This window comes from Trichosurus vulpecula, chromosome 9 (genome assembly GCF_011100635.1).
Source record: "Trichosurus vulpecula isolate mTriVul1 chromosome 9, mTriVul1.pri, whole genome shotgun sequence".
Taxonomy (NCBI): domain Eukaryota; kingdom Metazoa; phylum Chordata; class Mammalia; order Diprotodontia; family Phalangeridae; genus Trichosurus; species Trichosurus vulpecula.
Genome location: NC_050581.1, coordinates 10,708,044 through 10,727,963, shown reverse-complemented (window position 1 = coordinate 10,727,963; position 19,920 = coordinate 10,708,044). Strand labels below are relative to the sequence as shown.

General features: G+C 39.0%; 1 protein-coding gene across 1 annotated transcript in view; it reads right to left on the bottom strand.

Moving 5' to 3' along the window:
• The window catches only part of ANKS6 (ankyrin repeat and sterile alpha motif domain containing 6), a gene marked incomplete at its 5' end in the record, with an annotated part of 52,767 nt that overhangs the window by 24,694 nt on the left and 8,153 nt on the right, over positions 1–19,920 (bottom strand). The window contains 10 exon segments of the mRNA XM_036739399.1: positions 172–239; positions 1,224–1,407; positions 4,298–4,467; positions 6,956–7,109; positions 10,656–10,859; positions 12,269–12,318; positions 13,555–13,753; positions 16,277–16,425; positions 16,820–16,926; positions 19,134–19,338. Of these exon segments, the coding sequence (XP_036595294.1) occupies positions 172–239; positions 1,224–1,407; positions 4,298–4,467; positions 6,956–7,109; positions 10,656–10,859; positions 12,269–12,318; positions 13,555–13,753; positions 16,277–16,425; positions 16,820–16,926; positions 19,134–19,338 (1,490 nt within the window).

Here is a 19,920-nt window from a genome sequence, read left to right as displayed (position 1 = left end):
ACTTTCTAATTGAATGACTTGATTAGTTATAATAAATATTAATTATCTCCACATAATGCTGGTTATTCATCTTTCCTCAACCTTTTTACTGACAATATTATATTAAAATGTACTAATAGATAACGTTCTTAGATCCATAGTAAAGACATATAAAATGGATAAAGCCCTTACCTCTTGCTCCTCAAAAATGGGCTGATATTTCTCAAGTGACAATTTTTTAAGGATTCCAGTCAGCTCATCTTAAGGAGGGAAAGATTCAAAATAACATCAACTTAGAATTTTGTAAAAGATACCACTTTGTACACAAATCTAGAGGCACCAGGATCAACCTAAATTCTGACCTGTTATTTTTAAAATATCAACTCTAAAAGCAAAAAAACTTGTAAGACTTTTCAACACTAGGCTAACTTGTTTTTCTTCTAAGAGTAGGTTTTAATTTTTATGCCTTGCCCATTGATTGATCTCAGCTAAAAAAAAACATTGAAGACATTTTGGCCTCAGCATGAACAAATGTACTGAGAGACATTACTTAAAAATTCACAGGAAAAGGCTATCCCTTAGAGTCACATTACAGTATAGCTGACCATGCTTGAGGAAATCCTTGAGGCTGGCTTTTAGGAGGCCAGGGAATGGGAGGGAAGAATTGGTAAACATATTGTAGGAATGCTTGACTGTCCTCAAGAATGTTACTAAGTATTGAAAAAGTGCAGGAAGAAAAAAGATTAGGAGATTAGCCTCTAAAGCAGGAGTTCTTAACCTTTCTTGTGTCATGGACCCCTCTGGCAGTCTGGTAAAGCCTATGGACCTCTTCTCAGAAGAATATTTTATAATGTATATAATATAATACATGGGATTACAAAGAAAACCAATTACATTGATATATAGTTATTGAAATATTAAAAACAAGTTCAAACATCCCAGGTTAAGAACCCCTGCTTTAAAGGCAGGGTGAAAGAAACAGAGAATAGAAGGAAATGGTCTTAAGCATTATAATTCAGGTATGTTTTTCAGCTACTGTTAAAAATTACTGCCATTGGGGTGAATCACAGGACAAAGTGAACATTCCTTGTAGATGCGATGGAGCTCCCGATGATCCTGGGCCCTGAACTTACAGAATATAACGTTTTTAAAAATTCCTAATTTTTTTTAAGATGATTACACTTAGGTACCTCGTACATATGTTCCCCCTCCCATGTACCCTGATGTATTCAGCAATCACTCACCATCATCAGTAATAGTTCCACTGCTAGAACCACCGCTCCCCTTTGACTGCCTATGAGATGAGGAAGAAGAAACGGAGGATTCTGCATTGTGCCCTTTTGGGGATGGGGATGGGGTAAGCGTTGGTGAGGTGCTTTTGGAGGTAGTTGACGTTCCAGATAGAGGTCTTTTGCTTGTCTCCAATTTCTGATGCAAAAATAAAAGTAAAAATACAAAAAAAATTACAAAAACAAAGGGCAAAAATAGGAATTAGAAATTACTGAAATATACGGGGACATATCCACCAGGCACTAAATCTGACAACGCATTTTCTAACCAAGGCTATGAAAATTATTATTAATCAAATGCAAAATTAAGAGTTGTAACTGCTTAATAAAACTAATAAAAAATCCACTGGGACAAGGAGGCAATATGCTGTAGTGGAAAGGGCCCTGGACTTTAGCTGAGTAAGAAGCCTTGGGTTCTACTCTGGCTTTGTCTCTATTTCACCATGTGACTTTGGACAAGTCACTTGATATCTCTATAGCTTAATTTGCTTCCTTTGTGTTTAATGAGGGGGTAGAGAAATGATGATCTAAGGAATATTTGAATTACAAAACTCCTCTAAACTTACCTTCTACATATTTTTCTATGTATCTTATATGTTCCTATTTACATAGGTTTTGCCACCCCACCATTAGAATGTAAGCTTCTTGAGGGCAGGAACTAGTTTTGTCTTTTTTCTCTGAATTCCTAGCACTTAGAACCCCGTCTGGCACACAGTAAACACTTAATAATTGCTTGTTGCTTGATTGAGTGTAATACTACTTCCTGTTTTCTAATACTTGGCCCATGCTAGTTTTTAACCATTTCAAAAACAGGATTTTTACATGCCTTACTATTTAAGCTGATTGTACAGAAAAATAAAAGTTTTCCAAATTTTAAGCTAGTGACTTTTGAGAGCTTCATTTTCCTCTCACTTCCGCTTCCCTTGCTGCCGAGATACTCTATCTTTTGCCCCTTGGAACTCACATAGTCCTTGTGTTTCTTGTATGCATTTATCCTCCTCCGTTTTTATTATGATTTTTTTAAAACATGGATCATTTACCCGATTAGACTCTACACTTCACGGGAGGTAGAGACTGCCTTATTTATCGTTATCACCCAGCACCTAGGACCATGATCAGTGTACTTACAGTGAGCGAGACTCACAAGTTTTTGAATTGTAATTGAATTGAATTTGAAGTGAAATTATTCATTCACTTTATACTTTAAGGGAAAAAAAATGTGTCTAGAGACTACTATGTAACTATTTAAAAACTGTATTATTTTGTGTGTTCACCATCACTGTAAGATCACTTGCCCTCCAGATGGCTTGCAAGAGCAGACTGATAAATTTTCAATAGGAGCATTTATTTACACTCCAGAAATTGGTAAATATTACAAATCAGGGCTTGATTTATCATTTTTTAATTGGTTAGACTTAAGAAAGTAATGTAGAAAATGTTAATGACGCAGAGAGCCGGTTGTTAAACATTTACCAGCACACCTCTGCTCAACTGCCACCACTGATGGCTCTATTCCAGGCTTCTTAGGATTGCTGGAGTAAGTCACAAAATTACAGTGATGAAATTTATGATAGGTTACTTCAACCGGGCACTAACAGCTGCTTGGCCATCTCTCTAGTGTACTACTTCCCTTCCTTATCCCTCACGGTGACAGTTCCAAACTTTTCTACTCCAAATCCCAAACCTCTCCCCACCCCCTTCCCCCGCCTTACAGTAGATGACTTAGTTTCCTGCCTCACTGAAACTGTTGAGTTCGTGTGACAAGAACTCCCTCAGTTACAGTTCTTTACTCTTCGGAGGTTTCTCAGCATCACTTCGTCCTCCTTATCTCAGAGAAAGAGGTAGCCTTACTCCTCAGCCCTGGGCACGGGTCCTATCTTATCCCAGGCATATATTACAGAGAGTATTAGCCCCATCTTTTAGATGAGGCCATTGATGCTTAGAGGGATTAGGGGCCTTGCCCAGAGTCACACAGTTGCTAAGGATCAGAGGTATAATTGGAACCCGGGTCTTCTTGACTCTTAAGTCTCCTACTGTACCCATTATATCAAACTTCTGAAACTGTTCTCTTAGAATTGCATCTCTAATTGAAGAGCACTTTTGTAGCTTGCTCAGTGTCCCACAGTAAATGGCAGAGCTGGGTTGAGAACTCAATTCTCCTGCTTCCTACTCCAGGGATCTTCCCACTACATTTCCTTCTCGACAGACTGAGAGGAATCATCTCTATGTAAAGTATTTCCATTTAAAATCCCAGGTAAGTATCCATGTAGTGATATTTTATCTCCCTTAAATGGTTTTTAAAAATAATAATCTTCAACCAGAGATGCTGGTATTTTAAAGAAAGTTTTGCACCACCCCCCCCCTTTTTTTGTTAAGTCCAACAAGGTTCCAGAACTGTTTTTGATCAGGGATATTAGTTATTATGTATTGAGGGAAAAGTTCCTTTAAATGATTTTCTCAAATTTGTATTTGCATGAATTTAGGTTTCCTTAAAGTAAGGGACATCTGTGAAAAGATTATCCTATATAAATGACCGCTATATAATATCTAATAATATGTGAATATGCAGCAGCCCCCATTGTGACCCTGGAGTTTATACTATTATATCTCCCAGCAGAAATAACAGGGCAAGGAAAGAGAAAAAGAGCTTCTAGGGCTGAAGTGACAGAATCAAGTGGCTATAATTCAAAGGTTTGTCAGCTTCCTAATCAATCAAGAGGGTCCTATGGTAGTGACAGCAACCACATAAAAAGCAGAGGGGTAAACAGTTCCATTCCAATTGGAGCATGCGTGTGCTGGGCCTGATTCTACACAGAGCCAGGGGGAGTAAATGGCCCTTCCACTGAGCAAAGATGCGATTTCATAAAATTACCTTGCCCAAGGTATTAACTAACTAAAGGTATTCACTCAGAGTTCAGAGGAATGCCCTGTTTGCATTAAATATTCTACTCCCCCTGGTTCAACATAAATTCAGGTCCTGGGTTAGTACTGGTGATGTTAACAAGGGGAAGGCATAAGGTAACAAACACCTTTCCACTATGAATGTTGCCCGAAATTGGAGAACCCTGGACATCAGGCAGGGTGGACCCAGGAGCTGTACAGACTGGACTATGCTGCTGGCTGGATTTCTGTTCAGATAATCCTGCGGCTTTTTTCCTTTGTGCTGCAATTTGGGACAAAACACTATCTATGCTGCCACCTAAGGAATTACAAAGAAATATATGAAATGGGTACATGTCAGTGGCAATAGCATGTCATTTAATCTCCCCATCCTAATTCTGATTTTACATGATTATTATGATACAAGGAAAATGATAAAATGGTACAACAAAGGGGGCCCCACCCTATTGAAACGTGCTCTCCCCACAGCTATGAACTGGTACAATCTTCAGGAAAGCAACTGGGAATTATACAGTTAAGTGGCTAAAATGTCTATACCCTTTGACCCACAGATTCCATAAGATAAGGAGGTCACTGACAAGAAGAAAGACTCCATTAACATCAAAATATTGACAGCAGCACTTTTTATGATAGCTAAGAATTAGAAATAGTTCAATTGCCCTTCAGTATTCATGCCCTTCCATTGGGACATGGTTAAATCAACCGTGGCAGGTCATGGAACATTACTGTGCCGTGCTGTAAGAAACAATGAACATGATGAGTACACAGAAGCACGGAAAGACGTATATGAACTGATGCAAAAGGAAGTAGGTAGAGCCAGGAAAACAACGCAAACAATGTAGATAAAAGAATAACCACGGAAAACAATCAAAACTGAACTCTGCAAAATTTATAAAGAAGCGGTGTGACCTCAGAAAAGAGATATGAGAAAATGCTTCATCTACTCCTGTGTAGAAGTGAAAGGTGCACGGGGGTGGAGTATAACATAGGGTATCAGATTTTCTTTGATATATTGATTGGTTCTTTAAAAAAAATTCCTTTATTATATGGGATGGCTATCTGGGAAAGGGGAGGAAATGGGATACAAAGCAAAAGCTAGGTGATGTAAAACTAAAAGATATAAACTAAAACCCAAGAAAAAAAAAGAGATGTGGTCCTCTCCTTAAATGACATTCCCCACCCTCCTTTATAAAATAAAACCGAGACTATCAGCTCTAGAACAGCAGAGTTCAGTATGGACCACAGTCAGAATGGTACTGGAAGTCATTGGGGAAAAAACTCTCTTCTGCTCAACCAAAAAATACCACCAATTTACTACACGTATTTGTCAGACACTGGCATTCAAATAGGAAGGAATCAATATCTAATAAATGAGAATCATTTCAAAGAATTTCATTTTATATACATTTTTCGTACCAGTTCTACCCTAAAACTTTTATAGAATCCCATGACAGGTTATCAAGTTAATGCTGAGGGAGCAAATATGAGTCTTGACAAAAGCAAACCACTAACCAACCTAGATAACAGGTAGCAGAAAGACCCAGATAATGATAATTACCTATAATCTTGAAGCTCTCAAACCTGTCTCATTTTTGAGACAGCGGCAAAGACTAGAAAAAGGAGGTCCCAGGCCTCTTTTTTAAAAAATGTTTGTTTTAAGGAGGAATTTTAAGAGTAATTCTGCCAAGTAAAGCCCAAATGATTTACCCTCAATATTAAAAAAAGAGAGGTCTCATGGTGTGTATAAGATAGGGGATCAGCCTTAGAGGGAAGAAATCCTGGCTTTAAGTCCTGCCTTTGATATATCCTGGCTGACAATCATAGACAGGTTATTAAACATAGTGAATGTTAAACCCAAACATAATCTGACACATACAATATGATTCTAGGTTATTTCAAAAGCTTTAGGAAATACAGAGGAAACAATCAAGGCAAGAGATATGATGTGATTGACATATGCGGTCCATAGTACTTCTCATGTTTATAACTAAAAGGGCTCATCCAATGACTAAGAGGTGTCTTGTTTCTTTTGGAGAGAAAACGGCAAACTGGAACAGGTCCAGAAAAGGGGCAATGAGGGCAGTGAAGGGACTCCAAACAACAGACCATGTCATATGAAATTAACTGAAGAACCCTGGGATATTTAGCCTGGAGAAGAGGATACTCGTGGTGATGATAGGGGAAGAGGGGAAAGACACGGATGCTATTTGCAAATGTCTGAAGGATGTCACACAAGGAATAAAACTGTGGTTGACTTCAGAGCGGGGAGCTAGAAACAAGAGGTAGAAGTTATAGGCAGGCAAATATTGCCTTAATATCAAAAAGAACTTACAACATTTAAATGGAATGCATTTCTTTAAGTGGTAGTGAGTTCTCTAGTACTGGAAATGTTCAAGCAAGAGCTGGGCAACCACCTGTAAGGAATATTATAGATTCTATAATATGGAATAATACAGAATGGAGAGGTAATCCCTGTATCAGATAAGAGAACAGACCCTGGTTCATCTCTTAAGAGTCTGTTTCTCAGTGCACATGTTTCCAGACTCCATTGATGTGCCAGTCAGTTTTGTCGAACTGCTTTTTCCATTATTATTTTTTAATTGTGTGAAAAGAGGATGGCTCTTTGGATAGGGGAGGGAGGAGGGATACATTTGAAAATGAATGTGATATAAAAACAAACAGGACAAATTTTAAAAAATCTAAAGATTCTGTTTCTACAAAGTTTGAATTACCATCTTAGTGTTTTTTAATTTCTTATATAAATTTGAAAAAAAATTAATACACACCTGATCTGTTATGCAGTTCTCCACCATGTCTGTTAATCCCACCTATGCCACTGGACCCACCAGACGAGTGGGGTGATTGGTTGAAATTTCCTGAATTTGTAGGAGAAGTAGGGCTTCTTGTAACAGATGGAAATTTAATAGGCCTGACAGATGTCTGAAAGAGTAATATACGTATTTTAGTATATTTATACTTCGTATATTCTTCCTATCCCCAATCCCACTTATACCAGCAGAGATATGAAACTTTCCGACAAGGAAGGAAACAGCATTTATTAAGCATCTACCATGTGCCAGGCACTCTACTTAGCAATTTAGAAACATTATCTCATTTGATTGCCACAACAACCTTGGGAAGAAGGTGCTACTTTATCCCCATTTTATAGTTTAGGAAACTCAGGCAACAGGGAGGTTAAGTGACTTGCTCAGGGTCCCACAGGTAGTAAATGTCTGAGGCTGGAATTGAACTTAGGCCTTCCTGATTCTCAGCACAGCACTCTGTGCACTATGGCGCCACCTAGTGACTGCTGTAATCAGAAAATAGAAATCTGTAATTGATGCCAAGGAGGAGAAATACAGACTTTTTCATTTATAAAATTCCATTAGTCATTATGTAAAAATTTGAAAATGAAGAGCAGTTAAAGTTTAAGTAGAAAGTTACACAAATATTCTCCAAAAGCTGATCTGGAAATGATGCCCATATCAGGAACCCCTTCCCCATTTCCTGTTTATCAAATTACAATCACTTTCATTTTCTGTGATGTTATTTAGTACTTGCCATGTCTACTGCTTCCCCCATTTCTTCTTAAAGAAAGTATTCATGATCTATAGATACTTAAGTGAGCCACAAGGCACAAAACATCTGCAACTGCTGACCCACTTTTTCTAACCTTATCCCCTATTCTCACCTTTGGATAGGAGTCCCCAAATAACAAAGTATATATTGATTTAATTGGGAGGTACTTAAGTTCTTTATAGACTTTTTCTACTCCCTCTGATGTACTAAATGTTGGGGTATAAACTGAAATTATCATGATGGTTTTTCTGTAAATACTTATCATGAGTGGTGAGCTCTGAGATGACCAAGTATCCAATGAATGATGTTTCTTGTTTGTCTTTGGACACATGAAAAAAACCAACTCCACTAACTTTTTACTTTGCTTCTCTGATAATTAGGTAGCCATCCTGGAATTTGGGGGCATCTTCCTTATATTCTCTTATTTCATTAATAGCAAGAATGTCAAGATAAATATGATTTACTTCATCTAGTAGTATATCTACTCATTAGTTGCAAGACAAAGATCTCACATTTAGAAGGACAATAATTAATTTAACAATCTAAAAGGGATGTGAGCTTTCACCTTATCTTGCTGGGAACCAGGTCTCCATATCATTTCTTGACCACTACTGTTACACCATGCTGCTCATAGTTTGGTCATCATTCTCATATTCCTCTCCTACCAGGTTCTCTTTATGTGCTGCCTTCCATCATAAACTCCTAGGGGACAAGGATTATCTTGCTTGTGTGTATTTGTATCCTCAGTGTTTCAGACACAATAAACACTTAACGAATACTTCATCCAGGGGCGGAGCCAAGATGGTGGCTGGAAAGCAGGGACTTGCCAAAAGCTCTCCCCTAGGACCCCCCAAACACCTATAAAAATGGCTCTGAACAAATTCCAGAACTGCAGAACCCATGAAATAGCAGAGGGAAGCAGGGCTCCAACCCAGCATAGCCTGGATGGTCCCTGGGAAAGGTCTATCGCACAGAGCTGGGAGCGGAGCGGAACAGAGCCCAGCATGGGCCATGCCTGGACCAACCAGACCAGGAACCAGGGGGAACAGGGCATAACGCCGTGAATCAGTGAGCTATGTCAGTTACCAGACTTCTCAACTCACAAACACCAAAGACAACAGAGAAGGTTAGTTGGAAAAACTGTGGGGACAGAGTGAAAGGAGTTCGCAGTTCAGCCACCGCCCAGGGGGCAGCAGAGCTGGTGCAGCTCTGAGGACTACAGCTGCAGTTGCTTCTGGCCCCAGGCCCACCTGGAGGGAGGAATTAAGTGGCAGATCAGAGCAGGAGTGCAGAGCCTGCTTAAGATTGGAGTCTCACTCCAGGTTGGTGGTTCCTGGGGGAGGAGGAACGCTGGTGTGGAAGAGCTGACTGTGTAGAAATAGCTCTGAAAACAACTGCGCAGCCCCTCAAGCTAGGGACAAAGTATGCTCCACAAGCAGTCATACCCCGACAAAAAACTCAAGAGTCAAGTAGTTGGCTGGGAACACGGCCAGGCAGCAAAAATGGACTCAGATTCAGACTCAGACTTTGGAATCTTTCTTTGGTGACAAAGAAGACCAAAACATATAGCCAGAAGAAGTCAAAAAAGTCAAAGAGCCTACATCAAAAGCCTCCAAGTAAAACATGAACTGGTCTCAAGCCATGGAAGAGCTCAAAAAGGATTTGGAAAACAAGTTAGAGAAGTAGAGGAAAATTGGGAAGAGAAATAAGAGTGATGTGAGAAAACCATGAAAAACAAGTCAATGACTTGCTAAAGGAGACCAAAAAAAATACTGAAAAAAATTATTGAAGAAAACAACACTTTAAAAAATAAACTAACTCAAATGGCAAAAGAGCTCCAAAAAGCCAATGAGGAGAAGAATGCCTTGAAAGGCAGAATTAGCCAAATGGAAAAGGAGGTCCAAAAGACCACTGAAGAAAATACTACCTTAAAAATGAGATTGGAGCAAGTGGAAGCTTGATGAGAAATCCAGATATTATAAAACAGAACCAAAGGAATGAAGAAATGAAGACAATGTGAAATATGCCATTGGAAAAACTACTGACCTGGAAAATAGATCCAGGAGAGATCATTTAAAAATTATTGGACTACCTGAAAGCCATGATCAAAAAAAGAGCCTGGATGTCATCTTTCAAGAAATTATCAAGGAGAACTGCCCTGATCAACTCTCCAGGAAAAGAAAAATTACACCACCACTTTAAGTCTAGACCAGGCCCGCACAACAGGCCACTTGCAGCATGCCAAAGGATTTCAGGCAGCCTGAGAAAAATGTAGAGGATGTTTTCCTCTACATTTTTCATGGCCCACCCAAAATCCTTCGGTGGGGTGCAAGTTGTGCAGGCCTGGTCTAGACAATCCACAAAACAACAAATCAAGCTGATTTGAAGATTTCCAGGGTCACATTTCCATGCTCACACTGAAAATTTAACAGTTGACTCTCATCAGTACTTTGAGCTGGTTCCAAATTTGGAAAGACTTAAGAACTCTGATCAATGCAATAGTCAACCATGATTCCAGAGGAATACTAATTTAGACTGCCTCTCATCTCCTGACAGAAAGGTTACAGACTAGATATGCAGAGTGAGACACACATTTGTGGGCATGGCCAATATGGGAATGTATTTAGCTTGACTGTGCTTATTTGTTGCATTGGTTTTTATTGCATGAGTCTTTGTTTTTCACAGGGTGGGAAGTAGGTGTTGGAGACAGAGGAGATAGATCCTTGTTAATTAAAAAAAATTAATTTAATTTAAAAAATTAAATCAAGTGGCACAGCCTGTGGTCACATAGCTACTAAGTGGTAGAGCTATGAATGAAACCCAAGTCTTTGACTCAAATTCTAGAGCTTTTTAATATATCATACTGTAATGATAGGTAATATTTGACTATAGAACTCCATTACTTACAATGTCAGAGTTTCCACTGCCAACCGGATGATATTTGACAGATCTTTGTGGCAACATAGTCTTCATTTGTTCTGTCTGACCATCTCTATTTATCCGAGTTCGATCTGAGTTCCACAGCTCAAAATTTGAAGGTGGTAAGAAAGGAGGAATCACTGCTTTCAGCTTGTCATTTGGAAGTCTAGTAAAAGGAGCGCCGTTTCTTAACTGAAATAGAAAACAAACCTGATTTTAGAAAAGCTAATGACAGTTTCTTTGGTTGTAGAGTGGAAATATATGGATGTGAAGAGGCTGATGGCGAGGGAAGGTGTACTCTGCACAGCAATCTCCTTTTGCCCTTACTGCAGTTTACCTTTTGAGAGTATTCTATATGTAGCTGATATGATTTACTTAAGAGAATCCAAGAGAGTCAGTGAAAAAATTAATTTACACAATAAAACTTCAATAAAGTAGAAAGACATAAAGTAAACTCACAATCCCCCAAAATGTGTGGATATGTGTATTTCCTCTATTGGATTACAAGGGCAGCATAATACAGTGGATACAGCCCTAGACTTGAAGTCGAGAAGACCTGAGTTATTATGGAAATGTTTTGCACATATATAAACTATATCACATTGCCTTAAGGATGGGGGGCGGGGAAGGGAGGGAGGGAGAGAATATGGAACTCAAATTTTTTAAAAAATGTTTAAAAAATTTGTTTGTAGGTAATTGAGAAAATTAAATTAAATTTAAATGTAAAGAAGACCTGAGTTAAAATCCTACTTCATTGACTAGCTGTGTGTTTCTGGGCAACTCACCTGCACTCTTTGTTACTCGGTTTTCTCATCATTGAGTTAGGGGATGGACTCTTACGGTCTCTACCAGCTCTCAATCTGTGATTCTGAGACTATGATTCTAAGTGCCTTGAAGGCAATGACTATGTTATTTTGTATCCCCAGCACCTAATATAGTATCATGCCAAGTAGTTGGCACTGAATTTTTATACAGTAACAGCAACATTGCTTTAAAAACAACTTTGATTGAATAAGTTATTTTGACTATTATAAAAACCCAAATTAACTATAAAGGACATGTGAAGAAAGATGCTATCCGCATCCAGAGAAAGAACTGGTAAATAGAAGTATGTACAGAATAATTAAAAATAGCCATCTATAAGGCAGCGGTAAGGAAAAAAAGAAAAAAAATTTACATGACAATTTTGTTGTATATTTGAAAGGAAAAGAAAGTTATGCATAATAGATTTGTAGTGTCATGTACAACCATCTTTTTATTGTACTATTATGGAAATGCTTGTTTTATTCCATAAATTAAAAATAAAATAACTTTTTTAAAAATAAAATTATCCCCAGTGAGTAGAGCCCTGGCCCTGGAGTCAGGCTTCCCCCACTGCAAAGCCCCAGCCTGTTGTGGGTGGAAGTAACAAGCTTTGAAGCTAAAGATGAAAAAACCAGGAGAAACGACAGGCAGGACAGACTGAGCCACACTGGGTGTACTTGCTACTGGAGTCTGGTGCTGCCTGACACTAGGAACCTTTAAGCATCAGCCCAATCTAGTGCTGCTTTCCATAATGGAAAAAATTAATGTGAAATACATGATAATTTTAAAATACTTACCATTGTTGTCAATAAAGTATCTGCTTTTTCTATTCTTGTATTGGTAGGACCTGAAAAGCAAAATACATACATTCTGAAACTTGATAATTGATCTCCCCAGGACACTAATATGAACAAAAGTATAAGCCTCAGTTTTTAAATTCTGAAAATACTCACTTTTAGATTTTTATCTTTTTAGTAATATTCAATTTCTTAACTGGGAAAAGCATTTAAAAATGTAATACATGCTTTTGAGATTTTCAAAAGTAAACTAAGAAATACAACATTACATATATAGCGATAGGGTCACCAAGGAACATGGAACCTCAGGGTTAGTAAAGGTTAGTAAAGGCCTAGTCTAACCTCATGCACAAGGCAAGAGTCTCCTGCATAGCAGCTCTGACAGATGATCAACCAGGTGGGTTTGAACTCGACTGACTAAACCATGTCGTGTGATGGATAACTGTAAACCAAGAGATACATTTCCAGTGGGAAGCCCCATGGCTCCATGTTCAGCCTCATTTTGTTGGGTATTTTTGTCTAACACTTCACTGCAGGCACTGATGGTTCATTCACCAAGTGTGTAAATGATGAAGTTGGGAAGGATACTTAATGCCCTATATAACAGTATTAGATGCCAAAGGATTTTAATAGATTGGTGTAATGGGCTAAAGGGAACACAGATTTCAACATTAAAAAATATAAAGTGTTATAACTGGTTTCAAAAAACCAGCCCCATGATTATAAGATGGGGCAGTCATGGCTATAAAATCCATAGGAAAAACACCTAGGGATTTTCACAGAATCACCAAAACTATGAACTGGAAGAGACCTCAGGAGTCCATTTAGTCTAACCTGTACTTGACCAAAACCTTTCTACAACATTCCCAGTGAGTGCTCAATTAGCCTCTGCCTGAAGACCTCAAAGGGGGAATCCACACTCTCCTCTGGGGCATCTCGAATCCCAAGCCTTTGAACGGCTCTAATTATTAGGAAGATTTTCTCCTATGTCAAGCCCAGAACTGTCTCTGGAAGTTCCAGCTACTCTTCCTAGTTCTGTCCTCTACAATCAAGGAGAACAAGCTTGATCATTGCTCTTCAAATACGTGTAAGACAACTATATTGATTGCCTCTAAGTCTTTTCTCTGGACTAGCTCCTTAAGGAATATTTCTCTTCTTTGAGTTATAGGAACGAGGCTCACACTTATTTTTTTTTAAATTTCCTCTGAATTTCAATAATAATAGTCACACCATCTTAGACTAGTAGAGGGGAAACAGCCTATTCAGTTGCACAGTGTTCACTTTACCAGTGTCCTTGCTTTGGGTAACAATGTCGGGAATTCCAGAATTTCTTGTCTCATCCTGGGGAGTTGCTTTCATTGTAGAATCCAGGGATGGCTCAGCTTCATCGGTGAAAGGCATAGGGTGATTACTGGAAAGCCCCCGATGTAACGTTTGGGTCAACTTGAGCTTTCGGAATCTGTTGGACATTCTATTCCACCATGACTGAAGAAAGGGCACCCAATAAAAGCTTGGTTAGACCACAATTAGATTGGCTATACATTCACACTTTTCCTTTGAGCTACTGCTTCATTACAGAGAGTAATTTTAAAGATCTGAAATAATACACTTTACATCTCTACTGCTCTTTGCAGCAGTTCTGTGGAGTAGGCGAAGAAGATGAAAGACGCAGAAATGGAGGACCAGAAGAATTCCATGACGCTCATGATGGATTTAGAGGCAGTGAAAACGGTTTGAATCCCTGCTCTCCTGCATACTGCCTAGGTGATGAGTCACTTAATTTCTCTGAACCTTGTTGTTATTATTTAGTCATTTTCAGTCTTGTCTGACTCTTTGTGACCCATTAGGGGTTTTCTTGGCAAAGATACTTCTCTATATCATTTTAAAGGAGACTGATGCAAAGGGGGTTAAGTGACTTGCCCAAGGTAACACAGCTAGAAAGTGTCTTAGGCCAGATTTGAACTTGGGAACATGAGCATTCCTGACTCCAGGCCCAGCACTCTATGTATGTACTGTGCCACCTAGCTGAACCTCAGTTTCTTCAATCTGTAAAATGAGAAGTTGGATTACATGAATTTTAAGGTGTCTCCCAACTCTAAATCTAAGAGAGAGTCAGGACTAGAACCAGAATATTGTCTTTTCTTTGAAAAATCTAAGGAACTGTCTCTATTTTTACCCTAAGGGTTCTTACCATCTTATGTCAACAATAGCAACAAGCATTTATTAGGTGCCTACTGTGTGCAGAACACTGTGCATTGAGACAGTGTGGTGTTAATAGACAGACCTGGCCTCTATGCCATGAGGCCCTGGGTTCAAGCCCATCCTTTAGCACATACAGCACGTGTGATCCTGGGCTAGTCACTTACTTTCTCAGTGCCCCCGGCAGAGCTCTAAGACTAGAAATTACACAGCAGTTGCCCTCTGCGTTGGTGAGGGGACTTCACCGGAGGTTCCCTATAATGATAAAAACCACAAGTCCAGACAACACCAAAAATAGAACTTTGGAAAGAAAAAATTCTCCAAACAATGATGGTCCAGATCATCTAGAGAATATTAATAGAATTAACTCCTGACTTTGTGTATGTGAATTATCCACAGGTAATCTTTCTGAATTGCAGGCCAGCTTCCCTCAAATACCCTGAATGTCTGTGGGAAGTTTTTCCAATTGGGTATTTATTTTCCTGATAAATGGAGATACTGCTTCAAATGGCAAAGCTATTTTTTATTTCTTTTTTGAAGAGAATTTTTTTTAGAAATATATCCTTACATACTTTACTTTTTTGAAGAGATATACATGCATGTGATATAATAGAAAAAAGCCTTGGACTTAGAATAAAAATTTCTTGGCTCTTCCGGAGGCTTCTTCAGTTTCTTCATTTGTAAGAAAAACTGGGTGGAATAATCTCTAAGGCTCACTCGAGCTCTAAATCTATGATTCTTGACTTGGTTTGAAGTCCTGGCTCTGATACCTACCAACTGTGTAACCTGAAGTAATTCATTTACATTCTCAGTCTCAGTTTCCCCGGGTTTGTAGCAAGGAAAGTGCTTTGTATATCATGAAGCACTATGGAAACGCCTTGTTGTTATTGCCTCCAGGACTAAATAGAAAATCTTCAGTTTTTAAAGCCCTTCATAACTTGGACCCTTCCTACCTTTCCAACCTACTGACACTTAACTCTCTTCCATATTCAGTGACCTTCTGGCTGTTTCTCAAATAGGGTGCTCCATCTCTTGACTCTGGGCATTTTCATTGACTACCTCCTAGGCCTGGATGCTCTCCTTTCTTGGCTTTGCCTCCTGTATTCCCAGGCTTGTTCCAAAAATCCCACCTTCTGCAAGAAGCCTTTCTGGATCCCCCTTAATACTAGTGCCTTCCATTTCAGCTTATGTCCAATTTGCCCTGGATATATCTTGTACATACAAAGTTGTTTGTATGCTGTTTCCCCAATTAGACTGTGAGCACTTTGAGAACAGGGGCCATGTTTGCCTTTCTTTGTATCCCTCTCTCTTATGAGCCTGGCACATAGTAGGTGCTTCATAAAAACTTGGATAAGTGAGGTCTTATTGAACCTAGCTCACATTTTTGTAGGGGACCATCCACAAAAGAATATGTAAGTGCTGATTCTTTAGTTATTCCAGTACCCTCCTGACTATAATGAAAAGAAATGGGGAAACGGAGACCACAGTTAATCAAACTGGGTGGTACAGAATGATAAATATATTGCTTTCAATTCCTCCAGAAAGATGTGACTGCCTGCTATGGAAATAAGGTTGTTCTATGAAATGCTGCAATTTAAAAGGATTCTTAATGCAAGAAAACAAGCCCAAAGCAAAAGTCTATTAGACACACACACACACACACACACACACACACACACACGCACACTCCTTCCTCTTTTGTTGGGCAATCATACTTAGGTCCTGGATAACCAAGTTATGGCTAATCATAGCTCCACCATCTATTATACATGGTATATTTCTTGCTAGTAAGAAAGGAAAAAGGCAAACCTTCAATCCGCCTTTGTCATCTGGCAACACCGGGACACTCAAGGATTGCCTAATCCTGGAATGGGGCAACGATGATTGGCTGATTGACTTGCTTTTGTCTCTATTTACCTGCATGCAGACTGATGCCAATAACCGTACAAGCTCCGTATCTGTAAATGCAAAAGGAGACATTTTACCTCTAAACATTATCAGTAGTCCAAGATGGATTGGTATGGCCTATCAAAGGTAGGATTTGAACACAGGTCCTCTGATTTCAGAACCAATGTTCTTTTTATTATACCATGTTACCTTCTAAATCCTATACACCCCTCTGTTAATTATTTCCTATTTATCCTGCTTAGTGAATATGTGTTTGAATGTTGTCTGCCCATTTGATTGTAAGCTCTTTGAGGTCAAGGACTGCCTTTTACCTCTTTTTGTATCCCCACTGTTGAGCACAGTGCCTGGCACACAGTAGGCATTTAGTAAATACTTACTGATTGACTGTATTGAAATTAAGCAAACATACATTTAATTAAGGACAACATTTAAAAAATAACATACCAGGGTCATTCAGCAGCATGACTAGATCAAAAGCTGTGTATCCATTTTTTGCCCGAAGAGTAACATCAGTTCCTTGATTTAACAAATATTTAACAACTTCCTTATTCCTGTTCAAAACCAGAACAAAACAAAAGTCACATTTGCTAAGAGTAAAAAACTGATCCTTTCCTGAGTCACTAGAGCTATGTCACTGTAATTCAATATATGGAATGTTTGGAAAGATCATTCCATATAATATTACTAATTAGCACAATTAATTGGAAATTTTCAAAGTATCACTTTGGACAGAGACTACATCATTTCTATCTTTATAACCAGAACACAGTGGATCGCACATAGTAGGTATTTAATAAATGATTGTTAGGTAAGTGACCCTTGTGTGGAAGATCTCTTATATTATTTAAATTTAATTATATTTGGTGCCTTTAATTTATTTCAATATTCTAATAGATCTATGACCTGACTGAAGTAAATAACAGTGTAAAATTACAGTCCATTAATGCCTGACCAACAAATAGAAATCCTTTTATAAATCTGCCACAAGAGGGGCCCACCCTATTGCTTTCCTCTAGCTGTCTTGACATTGTAGGGGCACCAGGGGAACACAAAAGCTCTCAATTATCCCTCTCGCCCAGTAACTAACCAGGCCCTCTTTTTTTCTTAGTCATACATTCTTCTGATAATAGCCTTTAATTTACATACTAAAGAAGTAAAGGGCCAAGACTCTGCCCAATGAGTGACAAAAGACAGATCTTTTAACCTTCCAGTTAGGGATCTAGGATACCATATGGCCTTGGAATTTCCTCCAGTTCTAAGATGTGTTTATGCAGAGGTATGAGCCTGGTTGGTCTCCCTGCCTCAAGTCTCATCCTAATCCAGTCCATCCTCCACTGGGCTGCAAAACTGATCTTCCTAAAGCATAGGTCTGACCAGGTCACACACACACCCTGCCCTGGCCCCCCCCCCCCGTTATCTCCAGGACCAAACATATAAGTTGGCTTTAAAGCCCCTCAAAATCTGCCCCCCCACCTTTTTAGATTTCTTCCAACTTACTTCCTCTGTATATACTCTGTGATCCCATGGCATTAGCCTCTTTCCTGTTCCTCACACCAGATACGCCATCTCCTGACTTTGGGCATTTTCACCGGCTGTCCCCTATGCCTGGAATTCTCTTCCATTCTTATCTCTGTCTCCTGGCTTCTTTCAAGTGCCAGATAAAATCCTGCCTTTTTCAGGAAGCCTTTCCTCATCCCCCTTAATTCTAGCAACCAATGTATCTTGTATCTGGTTTGAATACAGCTATTTGTATGCTGTCTTCCCTCATTAGACTGTGAGCACCTTGAGAACAAGGACTGGCTTTTTCCCCTATTTCTTGTGCTTAACACAGTGCCTGGCACATAGTAGGTGCTTAATATATGCTTAATGAATGACTGACTTGAATGCTATAACTAATCCATTTCTAGATAGTCTATGATGGTGAACTACTACCAAAATCATTTAGCTGATGCTTAGAGTCCTTTAATGTTACCACTTTAAAGGTGAAAAGTCCAATTAAATCACCAGTTTATGAAAAACTGCCTTGTAATACATTTTCTACCAAAAAATTGTCACTCAATGATTGTTTATGGATATAGATAAAATTTTGTGAACGAGTGATACAAATCTACAGAACAAGTGGGGTGTAAGAAATGCCTCAGGGTGAAGTAAGGTTTAATAATATAGTGAGAGGCAGTGGGTCAGAGTGGAGAGAGGTCAGGAAAATCTGCACTCAAGATCCACGCTAACGTCTGACACATGCTAACTGGGTGACTCTGGGAAAGTCAGCTAGGAGCCCAGGTACCAGGCAGCTCTACTAGTTGAAAAGCTGATGCTGATCTGCCACAGTAGAGAGAGTTCTCTATGTTAATGGAATACTAGGTCTAGTTTGAAACACACACACACAATTTGTGACTGCATTCATTTTTTCCCCAGACGTATGCTTATGAGATTTCTAACTAGAAAGGGAACTCAGAGATGACCTTATTCAAGCCCTTCCTTTAACAGTTCAAGAAACTGAGGCCTGATGGGATTAAGTGATTCTCCTAAGATCACACAGCGAATAACTAATAGATTCAGGATTTGAACTCAGGTCTTCTCATTCTGACTCCAATACTTTCTCCACTATAGCATGCTGGCTCCTTATCATGAATGCCCCGACATCCCTGAAGAAGATGCCTAAACCCAGGTATTTCCGATGCAATATAAGAAGCAACTTTATAGCATTTAGCTCTAAGAAAGAAAATCAGAGCTGCAATTGCTCACATAAGCAGTTTACCCGTGGTAGGTGGCCTGCATGAGTGCTGTCCATCCATGAACATTATCTTGCTTGTCAACATCCGCATTTCTCTCCACAAGCAGCTGTACCAGAGACAACTGTCCAGTGACAGCTGCCAGCATCAGGGGTGAGGCTCCGTCCCCATTAGTGACATTTACTTGGTTGGGATCTTCATCTACAATCTCTTTAACAAGCTGAAAGTTCCCTGGAAATAGAATAATGTTACATATGAAAGTTAGAGATCTGTTAAATTAATACTCTATGAAAATATAAGCACAGAGTTTATTTACAGAGTGATAATGATAATACCTGCTTCCTAGAGCTGCCTTTGAAGATAAAGTGAGATATTTGTAAACTGCTTTGGAAACCACAGACCACTATGCAAATGCGAGCTATCATTAATTTAATTATATTATATGTAGAGGAATCCAGGTAGCACAAACTCTACACCTGACATCAGGAAGACCTGAGTTCAAATGCAGCCTTAGACACTTTCTAGCTATGTGACTCTAGGCAAGTCACTTCTGACTGGCTCACTTTTCTCATCTGAAAAATGCCAATTATCATAGCTCCAACCTCCCAGAGCTGTTGTGAGGACAAAATGAGAGGACAATGATAGAGGGCTTTGCAAACCTTGAAGTGCTAGCTAGCTATTATTATCAGCATTATTGTTAGTCTACACACACACAACCAATCTCTAAGAATTTGGCTAAGCTGCTCATCCACCCATCATTCTAAAAAATGAGATGGCTATTACATATCTCCTGCAAAATCAACCTCCTTTTTT